Source organism: Melanotaenia boesemani, chromosome 15 (genome assembly GCF_017639745.1).
Source record: "Melanotaenia boesemani isolate fMelBoe1 chromosome 15, fMelBoe1.pri, whole genome shotgun sequence".
NCBI lineage: Eukaryota > Metazoa > Chordata > Actinopteri > Atheriniformes > Melanotaeniidae > Melanotaenia > Melanotaenia boesemani.
Window position 1 is genome coordinate 6,823,127 of NC_055696.1, and position 20,064 is coordinate 6,843,190.

Below are 20,064 nucleotides of genomic sequence, written 5' to 3' on the forward strand. Positions count from 1 at the left end.
GATGTAAATAAATGGACCCCATGGTTTCAAATGATTTTCCAGATGATCTAATGAGACGTGTGGTCTTTAAGGAGATGTGAACATGTATCAATCAAGCAAAACTTCTACCTTGGCAGAGTAATTTTGAAATGTAAAAAACCTAATCTTTAAACTCTGTTGTAAACTTGACAACATACAGAATTATTACGATAAAGTGATGTTAATCTTTTTTAATTCTGGGAAAAGCCACATGTCTATGAAAATAATCACACAGAGCTCATATCTGAAAGATGGTGCCCTCCATGAGTAACCACTGAAGGTGTTGCACCACCTTGATGAAACACCATCAATACTTACTCTGTAGTAGAGGGTTTCAGAAGCCACTACCACTCAGTTAATGTGATGGACTATCTGCACCAGAGCAGATAAAATGAGCAATCACAAAACCCCTCAGCCAGCCACACAAACACAGAGGGAAGAGAATGGGAGAATATTTACCAGACCCAAGCAGAAACTAATTTCTTTGGTGAGCTCCAGACTCTAAGAGGTTACTGTCTGCAAAAGATTCCTAATCAAATGTTTCATTATGATCATCCTAATGTATCCAATTGCATTTGTGCTCTTGAAAAACAGGATTTTTCAGATGAAAAAGTTTTCTTTCCAATTTGGATGCAAACCACCTAAAACTGAAGCTTTGACTTTATACTTCCATATTCACAATCTGTGGCTTAAATATTTGTAGTAAACAAATAAGAACATACATCTGCTCACCTGCAGATTTGCTTTGAATTTTAAAACTACACTATAACACATTCTTTCAGACAGTAGCATCCCTCAGCAGAGACCAAAATGTCACTATTTTCCCAGCAGACAGGGGGAGATGTACAGTGTTTCTCAGCACAGCTGATTACCACAGCAAAATAACATTACTGAGTGACAACGCCTCCTAAGAGGCTCTGACGACGAGGAACCCCAACAAGCAGCTTGCTATTTATGGACTTTCTAAGCTCCACAAAGTAGGAGTCCCACTCATGCCTGCCATATAGGAGGAACTATATCCTCAGGTCAAGACTAACCTCCCCTACATCTTAAAGATAAGGGACACTTTTTAATGTAAGTTTACAAAAGCAAGACACTGATAACAAGTTAATAATAAGAATTCTATGGTGATCACAGTGTATTTTACAATTTAATGCACTCAAATGTGTTATACCTCATCTGTTTGTTGACCTTAATGACTTCAGGCCTTTTCCTTTTTTTTCCTCCAATCTTCTTGCTTCACAGTGTCCAAAGCCAGAGTCTGTGAATCCTTTTCATCGCACAAACATGCTGCTGTTACAGCAGGTTGATTTCTTCAGTTTCACTTAAACGATCTCATATTTGTTTGTATATCTTGATTTTTTTCAGACCAAGTGGAAAATTTGGAGTACTTCTCTTTTTCCCTCTGTGGGATGAGAATATTGGACCTTGTGATCATGATTGAATAACTTCTTTTGCTTTCATGACATACTCCAAAGCTGTACCATCATGTCACTTCTTTTGGTTACAGTATATCTTAAGAGATTATTTTGTCACTCAGCAGAACCAGATAGAGAGTTTGCTCACAGAGGCAGATGGATGTCGAGCTCCAACCATAGGCTTTAAATAAGGGATGGTTCTAGCCGCCTTGATGAGTGAACTGCTTCTAGCTCCTCATGAGTGAACTGCTGTTTTAAAGATGCATGCTCAGCATTTGGAGTGTCTATCATAATAGGACAGAAATGCAAATACTTGGACAAGATGCTAGAGATGAACAGGGAATATAATTTTGAAGAGGCATATATGAATCCTGATTTGATTTTAAAACAATAATAAATAAATAAAATGCATACTGATGACTGTACAAAAAATATGTTGAGGTATTAAAGTGGGTTAACAGTACTAAGGGTAGTACAGTTAGTACTTGTTTAAGATTCTGCTGGAGCAAATTATGTTTTGCAGCTAAAAAGGGCCATCAGCTGCAAGGCTTCCTTGTTGGTTTTAGGTGTTTTTAGTTATACCCTATGTTTGTTGTTTATGTCATATGGATCAAAACTTTGATTATTGGTGAATATTTTCAAATCCTTGTTTGATTAGCATTGTCTAAACTGTTACAGAAATTCCCCCTTGCCTCTTCATCAGATGATCCTCTGCTCTGTGACTTGCTCAGCTGATTCATTAATATCCCAGTGATAAGACAGGACAAGGAGGGGAAGCATTTCATTATTCCTCTCCTTTGTTCCTTCAATATTTCCCTCTCTGCCACTTCACTCACTCATAAAGATGAAATTGGAGCTGGCTTATTCCTCTCTGGAGCCTGTTCCACTTCTACTCTCCTAATGGCTCTGGCCATCAATTTGTGTCAGTCTCTATTCTGCCCTCTGTGAGCGACTCAGGCTCCTTTTATGATATTTCTGCTTGGCACAGTCTCTCTCTTTCTTCCTGCCTCTCTGTCTCCATCTGGTCCTCTCTTCCTACACCTGACACATCCCTCTTTCTTTCCACTGTTTCCTCTACCTCCATATTTTTATTCTGCCCTCCTGCCATCCTCTGACCTTCTCTGTTCTCATTCATGTGGACCTGTTCTGGCTCGTCTACCTGGATCCTCGAGTGAAATCACTGTGACTTGGACATACTCCTCTTTCCCACCCAGTGTTTCTTCTCTTCCCTGTTTATATCTGTCAAATACATTGGAACCAAATAAAGTCTTCAGCTTTTCTGCAAGAAAATCCATCTCTGCTTTCTTTTCATCTTAACAGTCTTTGATTCAGATTATACATTTTTTCTCTTATCAAAAAGGGATTTTCTGGCCTGTTGACAAGAACTCCCGACAGTTCCCCAGCTTTCGTTTTTTTATTTTTCTGTTTTATAACTCAGTTGCTCTTGCGTTGAGCAATCTCACTTGTTTCTTTCCTCTGTTGATAATCCTGCAAATATGACATAAACAGAGCACACAATATTTATACTTACCCAATTTAAAAATTCAGAACTGCACATTTCATCCCTCTGTAGACTCTAGAGCCAGTCATGAATGTTCTGGCATGTCGCTGGAAAGATGTAGTGTATAACTGAAAAAACACCTTCAGTAAGCCTTTAACCAACACTGAAATGGTTGATGTTGTTAAGATTGTTCAGTTCAGCCTACAGCAATTGAGCTGTTACTGAATTTTAAGAAAAAAAAAAAAAAATTCAGACATTATAGACACCGTCTGTGCTGACTTTTAGCATCAGTGTGATGGTTATTAACTGCCTCATGCTTTTGAAAGTTAATTATGTAAATATCTGAGTCATTTTATAATGTTAATTAGTTAATTCTGCATGATATAATCTCTGCTTTCAAGGCTATGATACACTGTTTTAAGGCTGTTTCATTTTAACCATTGCAGATATAACGTGCATTGAAAGCTTTATGTCATGTTGTATCTATGAAGCAGCAATAAATTCTGCCAAATGCTGATGTGCTTCTGTTTTTTATTTGAGTTGTGTCTTTTTCAACCTAGATTAGGAACAAAGGCACAGGGTAAAGCAGTGCAGAACTGACTTAAATAAACACTGCACAGACTATGTTCTTTAACTCAGTGTTTTTATGTGATGACTATAAGGTGGACTCAGATAAACACTACAGATTTTAATTTTTACAGAGTTGCTTTAGTTTATAGTTTCTCCTTCAACATCTGTCCCCCACTTAGCATCTCTACCTAGTCGATTAATACACAAGTCACATAAATTAAGTCTAATTGTATTTTGTAATTACAACAGCACCCATGTAGTTGGCACTTATCATCTGAATGCAGTGAATTTCATAAGTTGGGACACAGATATTTGCCACAGCAGCCATGAAACAAACAATAAACATAAAGAAAAAACACATTAAAAACTTATAGGCTTCATAACATCCACAAGAAAGAAAGGGAAGCATCATCGAATTGTGAATGTAACCAAAAAATAACTCCAGGGCAGATGATTACTTTCTGCACAACTAGCTCCAATAGCTCCTATCTAGTGGCAATATTACAAGAAGGAGGTGGAAAGCCCAAGATTTATATGGACATATAGGGGTCACAGTTTAGAGCGTCAGGAGTGTGAATATCAGTGGTCAGGGTAACACCCCTTAGAGAGGACCAAACTGCACACTGCAGCTCTTAGAAACACTACAATTGTAAATAATTGTTTCATCAAATAGGATAACAGTGTTTCTTCCGTACACCTGAGGTCAAACTGTACAAATGTATTTCGTACAAGCTTTTTAAAGAGCTGGACAGCATGCAATATTCACTTGGCACAAATTCAAAGCTTCCTTACAGCTTACAGTAATTTATACTGATGGTTCCCTCTGTGTCCAACTGATATTTAGTCCTAATGGAGTAGGCACAACTGGACCACCTGCAGTCTTAATCTGCAGCACTTTATTCAGCCACATATCTTGTCGTTGGACCTCCTGCTGCACATTCCTAGATAAAGAGATGATCCTAGACACATTTTGTTAAAGCAGTTTGCATGGAGCTGGCAGCTTTAGATGGTGTTTTTTTTAATCATTTGTCCTGCAAAATATTTATCCATGTCATGTTTTTTAAGATTAATGGAAAATGACATATTGTTAACAATGCATAACAGAATCTTAAATGTTTTAGAAAACAGTTGCAGCATTTGTAGCTCCTTATCATCTCAGTATGCAGACCCACTTCTGACATTACACAGTCAGGTTAGCGTCTAGTCTCATGATGGCACCTAGCCATCAGAGCCATTACAGAAATATGCTAACAAAATGAATGTTTAAAACAATGAATAGGGCTAATGCATTCTTAAAAGTTAAATAGGCAAATAGCATCCAATCTGTTATGGTTCTGTCCCATGGTAATCATAAAGTGAAACTTATTTTATTATTATTATTATTATTATTATTATAGTTGTTGTTGTTGTTGTTATTTTTATGTTATTATTATCATCTTTACATTATCCACAGATTTCCTCTTTATACTCCTGATATTCTGAAACAGTATCCATACCCTATTTTCATATTTTCAAGGTTAAAGTCATCATTTACCATACTCTGTATCTTTAGAGCAGGGATCTCAAACTGTGGTCTTCGCGGTCCACACCTGATTCAAATTAAAGGGACCCAAAAGTTTGTTGTCACATGCTGCACAATGACCCATTAATTTGATTTAGGTGTGTTGAAGCAGGAAAACACCTAAAAAAAACTGCAGGACAGTGGCTCATTGAGGACAAGAATTTGAGGTCACTGGATTAAATGCACTGTTTGCTAATCAGTTCTGTACCATAGACTGTAGACCAAAACACTCACTGAAAGTGATTGCCGGTGATCAATTCTATTCTACACTTTTATCCAAAAGGTACTTACATTTGAGAGTAAGAACAACACAAGCAAGAATTCAAACAAGATGGGACATCATAATTAAGTGGTAGTCAGACTGCTGTGAGTCCAGTTGGACCCAGGTGCTGTCATGTTGTGCTAGAGGCAGTGCATATAATTGTTATTTTATTTTATTTTATTTTATTTTATTGTAGTTTTTTGTAAGTCATTTTGTTTAAATACATCATACGATATCATCTTGGGCATAAGTGCACACAGCTTATTTAGTACTTGGTTGAGCCAAAGAGCTGGACAAATCTTTCTAACTCATTCTGTTTAGTAGAAGAGTTAAGCTAAGTGCGGAAATGCTCCTTAAACAACTGAGTCTTTAGCTTGCTTTTAAAAGTGGATAAGGACTCTGTGGATCGGATGGAGTTTGGTAGATCGTTCCACCACCAGGGGACAACAGAGGAGAAGAGTCTAGCTACTGATTTTGCGTTATGTTGTGGTGGGAGCACTGGGCGTTTTTCGCTGGCAGAGCATAACTGTCGAGAGCGAGTGTAGCTCTTGATTAAGGAGTGGAGGTAGACTCGAGCTGTTTCGGTTATTGTTTTGTAGGCCAGAAGCAGAGCTTTGAATTTGATGCGTACTGCAACTGGAAGCCAGTGAAGAATGATTAGCAACGGAGTGACATGAGCTCTTTTGGGCTGGTTGAAGACCAGATGTGCTGCTGCTTTCTGGATCATCTGCAGAGGTTTAACTGAGCATGCAGGCAAGCCTGCCAGTAAGGAGTTGCAGTAGTCAATGCGTGAAATGGCCAGAGCCTGAACCAGGAGCTGTGCCATGTGTTCAGTCAGGTAGGGTCTGATCCTCCAGATGTTGTAGAGAGCAAATCGGCAAGATTGAGCAACCAAGGCAACATGGTCCTTAAAGGTCAGCTGGTTGTCTACCAGGACACCAACATTCCTGGTAGAAGATGTAGGCACAAGAGTGATAGAGTCGAGCTGCACGCTTATCTGTGGCAGTAAGGAAGTATTGGCTGGAAAGACAATAAGCTCAGTCTTGGACAGATTTAGCTTAAGGTGGTGATCCTTCATCCATGCGGAGATGTCAGCAAGGCATGTTGATATTCGCATTGAGACGGTTGTGTCGTCAGGGGGGAAAGAAAGGAAAAGCTGAGTGTCATTTGCAAAGCAGTGATAGGAGAAACCATGAGAGTTAATGACTGCACCAAGTGAGGAGGTGCATAGTGAAAAGAGAAGAGGGCCAAGCACCGAGCCCTGAGGCACCCCTGTTGTCAGCCCATGTGATCTGGACATTGCCCCTTGTCAAGATACTTTGAAGGATCTTCCTATGAGGTAGGACATAAACCACGAGAGGACAGATCCTGAGATGCCAAACTCCAAGAGTGTGGAGAACAGTATATGAAGGTTGATCATGTCAAAGGCAGCAGACAGGTCCAGCAGTATAAGGATTGACCAGCAGATCTGGCAAGCCAAAGGGAATCAGTAACTGACAGGAGAGCCGTTTCAGTAGAGTGGCCTTGCCTATAGCCAGATTGATACGGATCTAACAGGTTGTTGTCTTGGAGGAACTGTGAGACCTGACTGAAGGCGGCACGCTCTAGAAGTTTAGACATGAATGGAAGCAGTGAGACGGGCAGGTAGTTTTCAACCGGGGCTGGGTTGAGTGTGGGTTTCTTCAGTAGCAGAGTAACCCGAGCCTGCTTGAAGTCAGAGGGAAAGACATCGGATTTAAGAAAGGAGTTGACAATATGGGTTACTGCAGTTATGATTGTAGGTAAAACGCTCTGCAGGATGTCAGTGGAACAGGATCAAGAGGACAGGTTGTGGGTTTTGAGCTGACTAGAAGTTTAGAGACTTCGTCCTCATCTAAGGAAGGAGCAGAGTAAGGCACCAGTAGCTGGTTTGGTAAGGCTGAGTTGGTCAGGCTCAGTGAATTGGTTACTGATGGTAGCGTCCTTTTCAGTGAAGTAGGAAGCAAACATTTCTGCAGTCAGCACAGTGGGAGGCTGAGCAGGTGGTGGAGATAAAAGAGCCCTGAACAGTTGTTGTGTGTTGGGAGCACTGCGGATCTTGTTCTGATAAAAGGCTATCTTGGCTGCCTTTAGGCTGGATGTGAAAATTTCAAGTTTTTTCTGGTACTCCGACAAGTCAGTGTGCTCTTTTGATTTGCCCCACTTTCTTTCTACAGCCCTGAGTCCAGCTCTGTGCTCCCTTAGAACCTCTGTGAGCCATGGACTGGAAGGATTTTGTCTAGCTGGTTTTGACACCAGAGGACAGAGTTTGTCCAGAGAGGAGGCTAGAGAGGAACAGAGTGTTTTTGTAGCCTCATTAACTGACAGTCAGGAGAAGTCTGAGTGGGAAGGGAGGGCAGAGTAAACCTCATCAGACAGCTGTGTAGGTCTGAGGGATCTCAAGTTTCTGCGGTAGGACACCATTTTTGGAGCCGCTTGAGTGACATGAGGAAGGAAGACAGAGAATTTAACCAGGAAGTGGTCTGAGAAATGCAGCGGGGTGACGGACAGGTTGGCTGTGGAGCAGTTTCTGGTCAGCACCAAGTCAAGAGTATTGCCAGCTTTGTGAGTAATCCAGATTTCAGTCAGGGCTAGGACATGAATGTCTGAGAGATTTATCAATGAACTGATAAATTCTGTTTTGTTCACTGCGGACTGACAGTTCCAGAGACCGAAGGTAGCCAAGGATGTGGCCGACGTGCATGCCATTGGAAAGACCAGGTTTTGCAGATTGTGGTGTCTATAGGTGACACGTCTTGGTCTGTACCCATGTCTGACTGGGATGGGTTTGAAGCACATTGTGCGTTGATTTAGTAAGGCAAGGCAAGGCAAGGCAGTTTATTTGTATAGCACATTTCATGTACAGGACAATTCAAAGTGCTTTACATAAAACAAAGACATTACAGATATTTAGAATAGTAAAAGGCATCAACACATAATCAACACATAATCACAATAAAATAATAAATTACATTAAAATGATTAAAAGCAAGATAAGTTAAAAAAAAAGTTACCGTGCAGATTTCATGCATAGGCGCATGAGAAAAGAAAAGTTTTTAACCTGGATTTAAAAATGTCTACATTTGGGGAAAGTTTAATCTCCACTGGCAGTTTGTTCCATTTGTTTGCAGCATAACAGCTAAATGCTGCTTCTCCATGTTTAGTCTGGACTCTGGCCTGGACTAGTTGACCAGAGTCTTTGGATCTAAGAGCTCTGCTAGGTTTATATTCTCTGAACATATCACAGATGTATTCTGGGCCTAAACCATTCTGGGATTTGTAAATGATCAGAAGGGTTTTAAAATCTATTCTGTGACTGACTGGAAGCCAGTGTAAAGATTTTAAAACTGGTGTGATGTGTTCAGATCTCTTAGTCCTGGTTAAAACTCTAGCAGCAGCGTTCTGGATGAGCTGCAGATGTTTAATGCTCTTTTTAGGAAGTCCTGTTAAAAGACCATTACAGTAATCCAGTCTACTGGAGATGAATGCATGGATGAGTTTCTCTTGGTCTTTCTGGGAAACTAAACTTTTAATTCTGTTGATGTTTCTGAGCTGGTAAAAAGCTGTCTTAGTGACAGCTTTGATATGGCTGCTGAAAGTCAGATCTGAGTCTATCAACACTCCCAGGTTACGAACTTGGTTGGTAATTTTAAGAGCCCGAGTCTCCAGGTGTTTGCCAATGCTGACTCTCTTCTCTTTGCTACCAAACAGAATAATCTCAGTTTTGTCTTCATTTAATTGTAGGAAATTCTCCCTCATCCAGGTGTTTATTTGCTCCAGACACTGACACATTAAGTCTATTGGACTGCAGTCATCTGGTGACAGAGACACATAAAGTTGTGTATCATCTGCATAACTTTGATAACTAATGCTGTAGTTTTGTAATATTTGACCCAAAGGGAGCATATACAAGTTGAACAGAAGAGGTCCAAGGACTGACCCCTGGGGGACTCCACAAGTCATGGCCACTCGCTCGGATTCATAGCTGCCGATCGTAACAAAATAACTCCGGCCTTCTAAATAGGACCTGAACCAGTTAAGGACCGCTCCAGAAAGTCCAACCCAGTTTTCCAGCCTGTGCAACAGGATTCTGTGATCTACAGTATCAAACGCAGCACTGAGATCCAACAGAACCAGGACTGATACTTGACCAGAATCGGTATTCAACCTAATGTCATTTAACACTTTGACCAGAGCTGTTTCAGTGCTGTGATGAGGTCGGAAGCCGGACTGAAATTTATCAAGATTTCCACTTTCATTTAAAAAGTCATGAAGCTGGTGAAATACAACTTTTTCAATAATCTTGGAAATAAAAGAGAGGTTAGAGACAGGTCTATAGTTGTTCATTATAGAGGCGTCTAGAGTCCTTTTCTTTAGGAGTGGCTTAATAGCAGCTATCTTTAGTGACTTGGGAAAAATGCCTGATGCCAGCGAGCTGTTAACTATCAGTAGGAGATCACTTTCTACTGAGGTAAAAACTGTTTTTAAAAAGTCGGATGGTATCATGTCCAGAGTGCATGTTGTTGATTTCAAATGCCAAACTGTTTCTTGTAGGACTTTTAAATTCACCATTTTAAATTGTGACATGACATCAGAATTATTTCCGGGTTTTAGACACAGACTAATTTTCTTGTTTGACTGTGTGGAATTAATATTTTGCCTAATTGTTTTAATTTTTTGGCTAAAAAAGTTTGCAAATTGGTTGCATTTCTCAGTGGAAAGGAGCTCTGGGCTTATCTGTTTAGGAGGATTAGTAAGTTTTTCAATCATAGCAAACAGAGTGCGAGAATTGTTGACATTCCTGTTAATCATTTCAGATAAATGCAGCTCTCTGGCCTTGCACAACTCATTGTTATAGTTACGCAGGCTTTGTTTGTACAGCTCATAGTAAATTTGAAGTTTATTTTTCCGCCATTTCCGCTCAGTTTTTCTGCATTCTCTTTTTAGGCTGGTAACCACAGTGGTGTTTCTCCATGGTGTTTTCTGTTTGCTCAAGTTGCTCTTGATTCTTATCGGTGCAACAGCATCCATTACATTCAAGATTTTCAGATTGAAATTATCCAGGAGTCTATCAACTGACTCTGAACTGGTTGTTGGTAACATAGCTATGGCCTCCACAAACTTAGCACTTGTTCTTTCATTAATGTACCTCTTCCTAACGGAGAAGCAGGTTGGTTGAACATTCTGAGTGATCAGTAAATCAAACAAAATACAAAAATGGTCAGACAAGGCCAAGTCAGTGACCGCAACAGAAGAAATATCAACACCCTTTGAAATAACCAGGTCCAGAATGTGACCTCGAATGTGGGTCGGTTGTTTAACATGTTGCCACAAACCAAACATGTCCAATATGGAACAAAATTCCTTGACATTACCATCCGTCATGTTATCTATGTGAATGTTAAAATCCCCAGTTAAGATGAAATGGTTAAAATCAGTAGAGATAACCGACAATAATTCAGAAAATTCATCAATAAAATTTACACAGTGTCCTGGACGTCTGTAGATGATTAGAAATAGGATTTTAGGAATGCCCCTTAAAATAAAACTAAGATATTCAAAAGAAGTAAAATCACCAAATGACATTTCTTTACACTAGTAGTGAGGAGGTTTTAGCTCATGCCCTTGCTCGGTGGACTCGCGCAGGTAGACTCGTAGGTCCAAACCCGACTTGGGCTGACACAATGGCTGACGCTTCAGCGCACCGTGTGTGGCAAGGTATCTGGAGCTGACACAGCTGAGCTCACTTTGCTTGATTGCAAGTGGGAAATCGCCTCTATCTGCTTTGCCCTGAGCAGTACACAGTGTGTGTGACCCGCATCATGGCCTCAACTGGTTGTACAGAGAAGGTGCTAACGATGGAGCCCCACACTAGCAATGTAAACAATAACCCGAAACCAAGACAGAAACTCAAGCAGTAAACTCACCTAACTGACTGTACCAACCCTGATTGAAATCAGTGCTTGTTCTGCTGACTGATCAACTGATCAGCAGACCAGTATTGTCAAGACCCCGGCCTGCCATCTCTAAAGTTGTGCTATGCTGTCCCCCATCACTGTAAAATAAACAAAAAAAACAAAAAACTATTTCTTTTTATTGTTTATATATATTCTTGAGACTTTTATCTCTCTAAATAGTCAGAAAGAACTGTGTTTTGGCTTTTAGTCCTAAAATAGGACTGCACTTAAATTATTCAACACTGAGGTTGAAAACAACAACCTTGCACCACTTTTCTCTGACTGTCTTCCTGACAAAACTTCATTTCTTTTCTTTGTAAAGTTTTTGTGTGTGTGTGTAACAGTTTCAGGTTTTGCACCTCATTACCTTCACTGTGTCGTGTCCAGCAGGCGGCTCTTTTCAATTAGCAGTTCTCAGTTTGATCATCAACACCCAGCAAGATGTCTGTTTACCTCAAATAGGAATAAATCTGTACAAGGGTAAACATAAAGGACAATTTACATTATCAAATTGTTCTCATTTGAACAAAATCACATTTTAAGCCTTATCACTAATAACACAGTCACAGTGTGAATAAATCTGCATGCAAACAGACAGATGGACAGACACAGTGTATAAACACCTGGTAGTTCTTTCTATGGTGGTGGTCTGTGGTGGCACATGATGCCATGATGACACATAAATGATGGGAATCAGAAAGTGTTGTCTGCCACTCTGAGCCACCAGATGTTGCTATAGTACAGGAACAACCTGTAAACTCAACATTGAGCACTGGAGCACTGAGATCTTTGATTAATAGCACTTTAGAGGTGAAAATCAAGAATCACATTAAGCAAGACAGATGAATAACACAAAAACAACCAAACAAACAAACAAAAGTAAAACCAAAAAAATGAATTGTTACCAAATGGGTTGAAGAAAATTGTGTGATATAATGTGGTTGAAAATCTTTCCCTTTTGCTGACACCTCACCAACACGGGGAATTTCTCATCCTTGTGTCTACTTGGGATTTGCAGGTTTGCCCCATGAATTTTCCCACACAGATCTTTGTTATTTACTCTGCTTTAAGATTATAAAAACAAAAGCCATCATGACTTATCTACTCTATTACCTAAACTTTTAAAACAGTGCTAAACTTAAACTGCAACTGAAAGCTGTGACAGCGGAAGCAAAGTTAGCAGCTGGCTGACCTTCTATGCAGTTTCTGGGCAGGAAAAAAGGAAACGACCCTTGGTCTGTGTCTTTGTGGTTAAATATCAGTGTGTAACTGAAAATCAATCCCAGGGCATGAAACCAAACTTAACTGACAGAAATGTGTCCTAGCATTTCTTAACACATACATTCTCAAGACTGATGGGCTCAGTCTATGACCTCACACGCTGCCAGTGTTATCATGTCTGATTCCATCATTTCATGTGAAAGGCCAGTCAGGTCCTGACTTGTTGCTGCCGTCAGTGGTTGTCAAGGTAGGAATGCTTAGGGAGTGTTTCCTTTGGCCATCATAAAAAAAGAAAAAAGAAAAAAAAAGCTGCTTGAAGCTTTTCTGTGAACTTTCTCTGAACAAGGGTAGAGTCAGTTGTCAGGATTTTATGTTCAACAATTAGGAACAGATTTTTGGTGTCTCATGACCTGCTTTGCCTTCTATAACCCATTATAACACTCAGTGCAGGAGGGGATTCACGCTTCATCTAGACCTCTTTCAGTTTCTGGCAAACTTAGAAACCCACAAACTCCATAGATTTGAATTAAATCAGAAAACAATCTGAAAAGGGTGTGTCTCTGCTCTCTAAAGGCTGAACCTGCTTCCTTGTGTTCCTCAAACTTTACTGTTCTCGAGGATTTTATCACCCTCTACCTCTCCTCCTCCCCTCATAATCCTGTCCTGTTCTCCAGTGGTAGAAGGAGAAATCTGAAGAATTCCTTTTAGTGACCACACCACGCTCTCAAGTCACATGCTTGTTTTTCCTTCCCTTCCTTCTCCTAAATAAGGAATTACAATTTAAGTGGTAAAAAAGAGAAAGAGGATAGGGGCGGGTCATAGAGTGTAATAAGAAGACCCAAAGGCGTATCTTTCTCTTGCTCCCTCTCTCTGTTGAATGCAGTGAAGTCATATACTTCAGACAGGGGGTGTTTGCTATATTTACGTTGGCTGTACACTCTGCACTGAGTTGTAGAGGAAGAAGACGAGCAGGAAGACAGCAACACGAGCCTGAGCCCACCTGTGTTCACCTAAAAGCTACTACACAAAGTAAGTAAACATTCTTGGTATTTTCCTCCTGGTCTCTTCAACAATCTCAGCTTTCATTCACATTCAAAAGATTTCTTTGCTGCGTTTGGTGCTTGTGGCCATCTCTATGCAGGAAGCATGAAAAAGAGTGTAATATGTCATGCACCCCACCCTTGCTCTTGTTCTCCTTCTCTCTTGCACATGTTAATCATACACAGACTCCAACTAAGTACTGAGTTAATGTTTACTTGTCCCTGTCTGGATTAGATACCATCTGAATCTGCCTCTACATTCTTGTGTTAGAGAATTTGCTTCTTATCTACCTTTTTCTCATGTGCTCATGGCATGTGGGGCCCAGAGGTTTCAGGGGAAGTTACAGACTTAGCTTCTGTCCTGTTTCCCATCACTGCTGTTTAATTATGTGCCATTTAATCATTAGGAATATCTTCTGAATGCCCAGCTCCTGATTCAGGGAATCCTAATAAAACTTGTTGCATTTGTCTGGCACAGTCCTACGTGACTGTGACTTTTTATCTTTAGTGATGAGAGAAAATCAAATATTAAGAATTTCCTGATATCAGATTCAGGAAAGTTAGGGGTAAAAAGGAATAAACTGTTCAATGTTTGATCCCTTCAGTTACATTTCGATGACACAGCTGAGTCAATTATGCAGTTTTCTGAACCTCTGTTGCAATAAAAGTAAGTTGTGAAACAACTTTCTACAGATGACTCCAAATCAGCATGATGTGAAAGTGTCAAGGTTTGGGTGGGGTAAAATATACAAATGATGAATGACAAATAAGAAGAGTTATGAACTGAATTGCATCTGAGTAAGAAAACTGCACAGCGAGAAAAACTGAGAGATTTAGAAGTTTTTCCAAAGCAACAGTCAGATCTACAGAAGCGCTACAGTATAATGATGAAGCTGGGGATTGATGGAAAACAGCAGGTAGTAGTCTAAGAAAAAGAAAACACTGTTGTGAGGTCAATAAGAATGATTTTACTTTGGCATTTGGTTCGAAACAAAGAAACACGTTGCCATTGTTGCATGAGTTATGTAGAGCAAAGATTTGGTGAATATGAATACGGAGGCATGTTACAGAAGCTTGAAATCTAATTTAGTGAATAGTGACATGTGATAGCATCACCGGATCACAAAGTCCAGATGTCTTAAGAAAAACTGGCGAATGATAATCTGATTGCAACACATTTAGAGACATTATAGTCACATTCAGTTTGACTGTGGGGAAATACACTAAGCTCATACTCATTGAATGAATATGTAAATATGTCACTAAATGCTTATATATAGAATTCCCCACCGTAACACACAAACCTGGGTGTGGGGGTTGTAACTGTGACTCTTTGGTTACAAGATGTTCCAAGACATGATCAGGCCACTCCCAGTTGAATTTTAACATCCATAGCTCTATACCTTATCTTCCAAAAAACTTCCAGTCAAACACCTAAACACTCACCCACCCTGAACACTGCGCGTCATAAATGCTAAAAATGCTTAAAACAAAAGAAAAAAAGTGTGATTATAATTGTAGGCCTTGGTTTAAAATGCATGTTAGATGAAAGAGTTAACCTCAGTGACAGTTTACAGTATGACTTTGTCATCCCTGATCACTCATTCAGATATGTTCTGATGTTTGCAGCTGCAGGGTGTGCCAGGACATCACAGCTGGAACTCCTCTGATTGAGAAACAGTTAGGATGTTTTGTTTCACTGTTGTTTGCTGGAACAAACTGCTTTTAAATAACTTAGAGGACAGGAAGACATTTTCCCCCACAAGTATACAACCACTGCAACCACAGATAATGAAAAGAGACAATGTGAGCTCCAGTATTGCAGCTCCAGTATGGAGGACTTGTCAGACTCTCAACACTTATTGTGCAAGACTGACATGCCTCTGTTTTGCAAGGGACATAATAGGTGGGCTGTTCTGCCCTGAAGGGAAAAAACATACCTCACACCCTACAGTGCATGTTTAGCTCAGTTTCCTGCAAAAATACTAAACTTGCACAGTTTCTTAAGTCTTACTGTTCAAAAGTGAGTGGTCTCCAAATAACTGCATGGAAATAACTCCATTTCTATACCATCTCTCAAACAAAAGTGCAGCACAAAAAAAAAAAAAAACAAGAAAGTTGAAAAAACACATACCATACATTTGTGGCATGTACACACTTGGGAAGGAAGTAAAGAAAATACAAGCATGAAGACTTCCCTATCACTTATGAACATCTCCATATGTTATCTGGATTCGTGGAAGCTTAGAACATGCAGTACGCTGCAATGCAGCAATTTACAGCTAAAGTGCACCACCTTGGTTAACACATACACTGATATGCTCATGATTTAACACTCCGGATGCAAGGCTTTCTATTTTATAAAGGCCACTCCTATAGTGAGCAACAGTGTGCTGTTTCCATGGTGAGCAACAGTGTGTTATTTTGTTTAGATTTCTGTATACACATAGCTACCTTTGTCAGGAAGGGGGGAAGGAAGTGACAGCTGAATGAGCAAACAGGATGCAGGGAGCAGGGTGGTTCTGGTGAAGCCAACAGGAAGTTCATACTGCATTAATAAGTGAGCTAGGCCAAACCATAATTACTTACAGAGAGCAGCAGGGTCATAACTCTGCAAGATGTTCAGCACTTTAATTTATGTGGTACAAAATGTCTTTGTTAGATAATTACACTGGGATGGTCTGGATAATGGAAATACCAAACATTAGTCTGATTGTTGTGCACAATATATTGCAATAAAATTGAATATGTTTTGAAGTGTTGTAGAAAAGCAGACACAGCCGATAATTCTGCCCTGGACTCTACACCAGCTTCTTTCTCTTTTCCTTAATTCATTTCTCATTAAGCTAGAAAATGTTGTTACGTTGAAAAAAGAAGCTCCTGGCTATAACTGGTGTTCAACATACAAATGAGATTGGTATCACCCTCTCAGCTGTAATAATTAGTTTGAGCACCAACATTTTAAAAAGTTAGGTCACTCCAAATTAGTTAATAAAATACTTTCCAGAAGCACATTCATGCACATGTGAGGAAAGGAAAGAGTGAAAGTTTATTTATTTTGCATTCAAGAGTTTGGGTGTGAGCAGGGCAGGAATCAGCTTGTCAATGCTGCTACTTTTATCAAATATCTATACTGAATACTGCCAGGGAGCATTTACTACATTTACTAAGGTACCAGTCTATCTAACCGGAACATTCCTTCCCAACAGGATAAACATGGCAAACAGAGGTCCTGCTTATGGTCTGAGCCGTGAGGTTCAGAGTAAGATTGATAAGAAATACGACCCGGAACTGGAAGAGAGGCTAGTGGAGTGGATCGTTGCCCAGTGTGGCTCTGGAGTTGGTCGGCCTAAGGCAGACAAGACTGGCTTCCAAAACTGGCTCAAGGATGGATGTGTGAGTGTTGGGTCACCATAAGCTGAATTATCGCAATGTGATTAGCTGTGAGTGCTAGTATGATAAAAATGGATTTGCCCATTTTGTGTGTTTCTAGGTGCTCTGTGAGCTCATCAACAGCTTGTATGGAGCCAACAAGCCAATCAAGACCATCAAAACCTCTGGCATGGCGTTCAAGCAGATGGAGCAAATCGCCATTTTCCTCAAAGCTGCCGAAAACTACGGAGTCACCAAAACGGACATATTCCAGACTGTAGATCTCTTTGAAGGTGAAACAAAATTGCGTTTTAATAATAGTTTCTTGTAGATTTGTCTCAGAATTAATAAGGAATTTAAGCAGTTTTCACTAGTGAAGTGAGCACATCTATCTATCCCTGCATTTGTGTTGATGTGAGGCTGTTGCATGTCCATAGGCAAAGACCTGGCTGCTGTCCAGAGGACCCTGATGGCCCTGGGTAGTGTGGCTGTCACAAAGGATGATGGGAATTATAAGGGAGATCCCAACTGGTTCCATAAGTGAGTTTAAGCATTTTTCTCACCCATAAACGAACAAATCTGTTTCTGTCAACAGATGAAAAACCAAAGAAGTGTGAGGAATGAGGCTATGAATTTAAAAATGTGTGTTTATGTACGTGCAGAAAAGCGCAAGAGAACAGGAGAGATTTTTCAGACGAACAGCTGAGCGAGGGCAGAAATGTCATCGGCCTGCAGATGGGCACAAACAAAGGAGCATCTCAAGCTGGCATGACTGGTTATGGACGGCCAAGGCAGATCATCAACAACCCCTGAACCAGAGTGGGGCTTAAACCACCCTCCTTTTGCCCTGGAGAGGCACGTCAGCAGGGATGGAGAAACTCTGACTCTTACACCGACCGCAAAGAGAAAAACAACCTGACTGTTTCCAAGAATTAACTGGACCAAAATAGGGACCAAAGAAAACGTGCATATATGAAACACACATTTCAATTGTACAGCTAAAACATTGTATGTTTAGAGCTACCCTCTGCTTGGCTCTTTATGAAATTTGTGATACCTTAAAATCAAAAGTCGCTTAAACTGTAAGAGCTAATTGATTTATTTCTTTTCAGATCATTTCAGCACATTTACAGAAACTAATCTGTTAAATCTAGCTTTCACTTCTCTTTGTTCTCTACATCTACATTAAATGATTTAATTCCACTACTTTAAAGCAATTGACATCTCTTCTGAAGCCTAAATTGTACAAGTTGGTGCATTCGAGGACACTCTAGTCTCCAAGTTTTCAGTTTTTAATGGATGAAACCACAACAATATCCATTATTTATTTCACTGTGTTCTTGTTTGTTTTCCATTCGTCTGCCAGGGATGTCCTTCTGGTTATCAGTTCTTGGATACCAAAGACTCCTTGAATGCACCTCCAAGGATAGTTAGAAAACACAAATGCCACAAATGCAACAATAAAACAACCTTGAAAGCAATATCATGTCAAGGAACAAACGGAGCAAATTATTACTTATTTCAAGCAAGTAGTGAGTCTGCTGGTTCTCTTGAGTGAATCTGAAGAAAGAGTTGGAAGACGTGCATGTGTGTGTGTGTGTGTGTGTGTGTGTGTGTGTGTGTGGTGTGCTGTGGTCTCCAGTAAAAGACAGAGTTAGAAGTTAAATAGGTTAAGTCCATCCATCAGCATAGTCAGCCATAAGTAAATTTAGAAAGCGAGCTGCTCAGCTTTAAAAAAGAGAATAAAAATCTAAGTAAAATATGAAACAGTCATGTGTGAACCTCATAAGCTCCACTACTCAATATACAGTTAGTATTTTCTCAGTTAAAAGATTTCTCATGAAATTATTGGAACATTTTTTTTGAGTTTTATAGATCATTTATAATCACAATGAATTTGAAATAAAGTTTGGTTAAACTTTTCAAAGGCCTCAAAAGTGTCTTCTTAAAACAGTGTGTGATTCCAGAAGTATCCAGCCAAGTCTTTAAACCTGACCAATGAGAGATCAGCAGATGTAATAAAAGTTTGACTAAAAAGAAAAAACTCTCCCAAAGCCAGGAGGAGAAAAATACTGAGTGTGTCTTGATGTACTTTTTATGATTAGATGGAATAAGAGAAACTAAGGGGATTAGGAGGAGAACCATTATCTTCTGTTATTTATACTGTGTTTGCTCCTAATACTGTCTAACTTATTAATTATAATATTATTATAGTGAAGCAGTGAGGAAAATGTAGTGAAAGAGGAAAGTTGGGATGATTGGGGGATTAAGGTTGCTGAGGTCAGAGGGAGAAGAGGTTAAGACAGGAGGATTTAAGAAACCAGAGAGCATTTCCAAATAAGGAGTTATCATTGAAAAGTGAGGGTTAAAAAAAGGCTTCCCTTTCCCCTTCCTCCTGACCCCCAATCTGTTAACAGGATCCTGTGTAAGCACAACGTGGTACATTACTCTATTGCACATTCAGCAGACGCTACTATGGAGATAACATGTGCATTGAACAGTTTTCCATCCAGTGGCATGAAACATTTTTTTAGCTTTTTTTTTCTTTGATGGAGTGATTTTATTTTTTATATGTCTCCATTATTAAAACTAACCTTGCTGTTGAAGAAGCTGTTATTGTGTTCCAGTGGAAGCCCAGACTATAATTACTAATGAATGTTTATTATTTCAACACTAATATTTATTTCAACACCAGTAGACGAATGTGCTTTGGCACGATGGGGCTGTGTGGAGTCTCATTACTCAAAATACACATCTAGCCAAGTTGACCTCTCTTTGGATCGTTATGTACGTGGTCTAGCATTGTTTGATTGCAACGTGAATGCTGTAGACAGATATGTCATGAACTCTGAGAGCTCACTGAATAAGATGCAGGTGAGATTGTTTTAATAAGGCAAAACAATTTGAAAATGTTGCTGAAATAATACTTTAAATTGTTTTTCTTATGATTAAAGGGTTATGAACCCAATGAAATAGAAGGGATTGCTTAGTTCTACCCCTACTTTTCTGTTCTTATCTAAAATCTTTGGTGATACAGGAGATTTTTTTCCATTCTTCTTTTTTTTGGTGAACGTGTGTAAACAGAAGCACATCACAGTGGAATGCACTTTGCTGCTATACAGGGGC

General features: G+C 39.7%; 1 protein-coding gene and 1 long non-coding RNA gene across 2 annotated transcripts; one reads left to right on the top strand and one right to left on the bottom strand.

Annotated features, from left to right (window-relative positions):
* Window positions 1-11,339: 11,339 nt before the first annotated feature.
* On the bottom strand, window positions 11,340-13,220 carry LOC121654193. The gene is made up of 4 exons (XR_006012915.1): window positions 12,648-13,220; window positions 11,929-12,038; window positions 11,665-11,775; window positions 11,340-11,403 (listed from the first exon to the last, which is right to left on the bottom strand). It is a non-coding gene; the product is annotated as an uncharacterized LOC121654193 (long non-coding RNA).
* A 160-nt stretch (window positions 13,221-13,380) lies between these two features.
* LOC121654192 (transgelin-like) lies at window positions 13,381-18,861 on the top strand. The gene is made up of 5 exons (XM_042008210.1): window positions 13,381-13,555; window positions 16,776-16,962; window positions 17,060-17,231; window positions 17,376-17,478; window positions 17,601-18,861. The coding sequence occupies exons 2-5, from the start codon at window positions 16,783-16,785 to the stop codon at window positions 17,749-17,751; spliced, it is 606 nt and encodes a 201-aa protein (XP_041864144.1). The 5' UTR covers window positions 13,381-13,555; window positions 16,776-16,782; the 3' UTR covers window positions 17,752-18,861.
* Window positions 18,862-20,064: the final 1,203 nt, after the last annotated feature.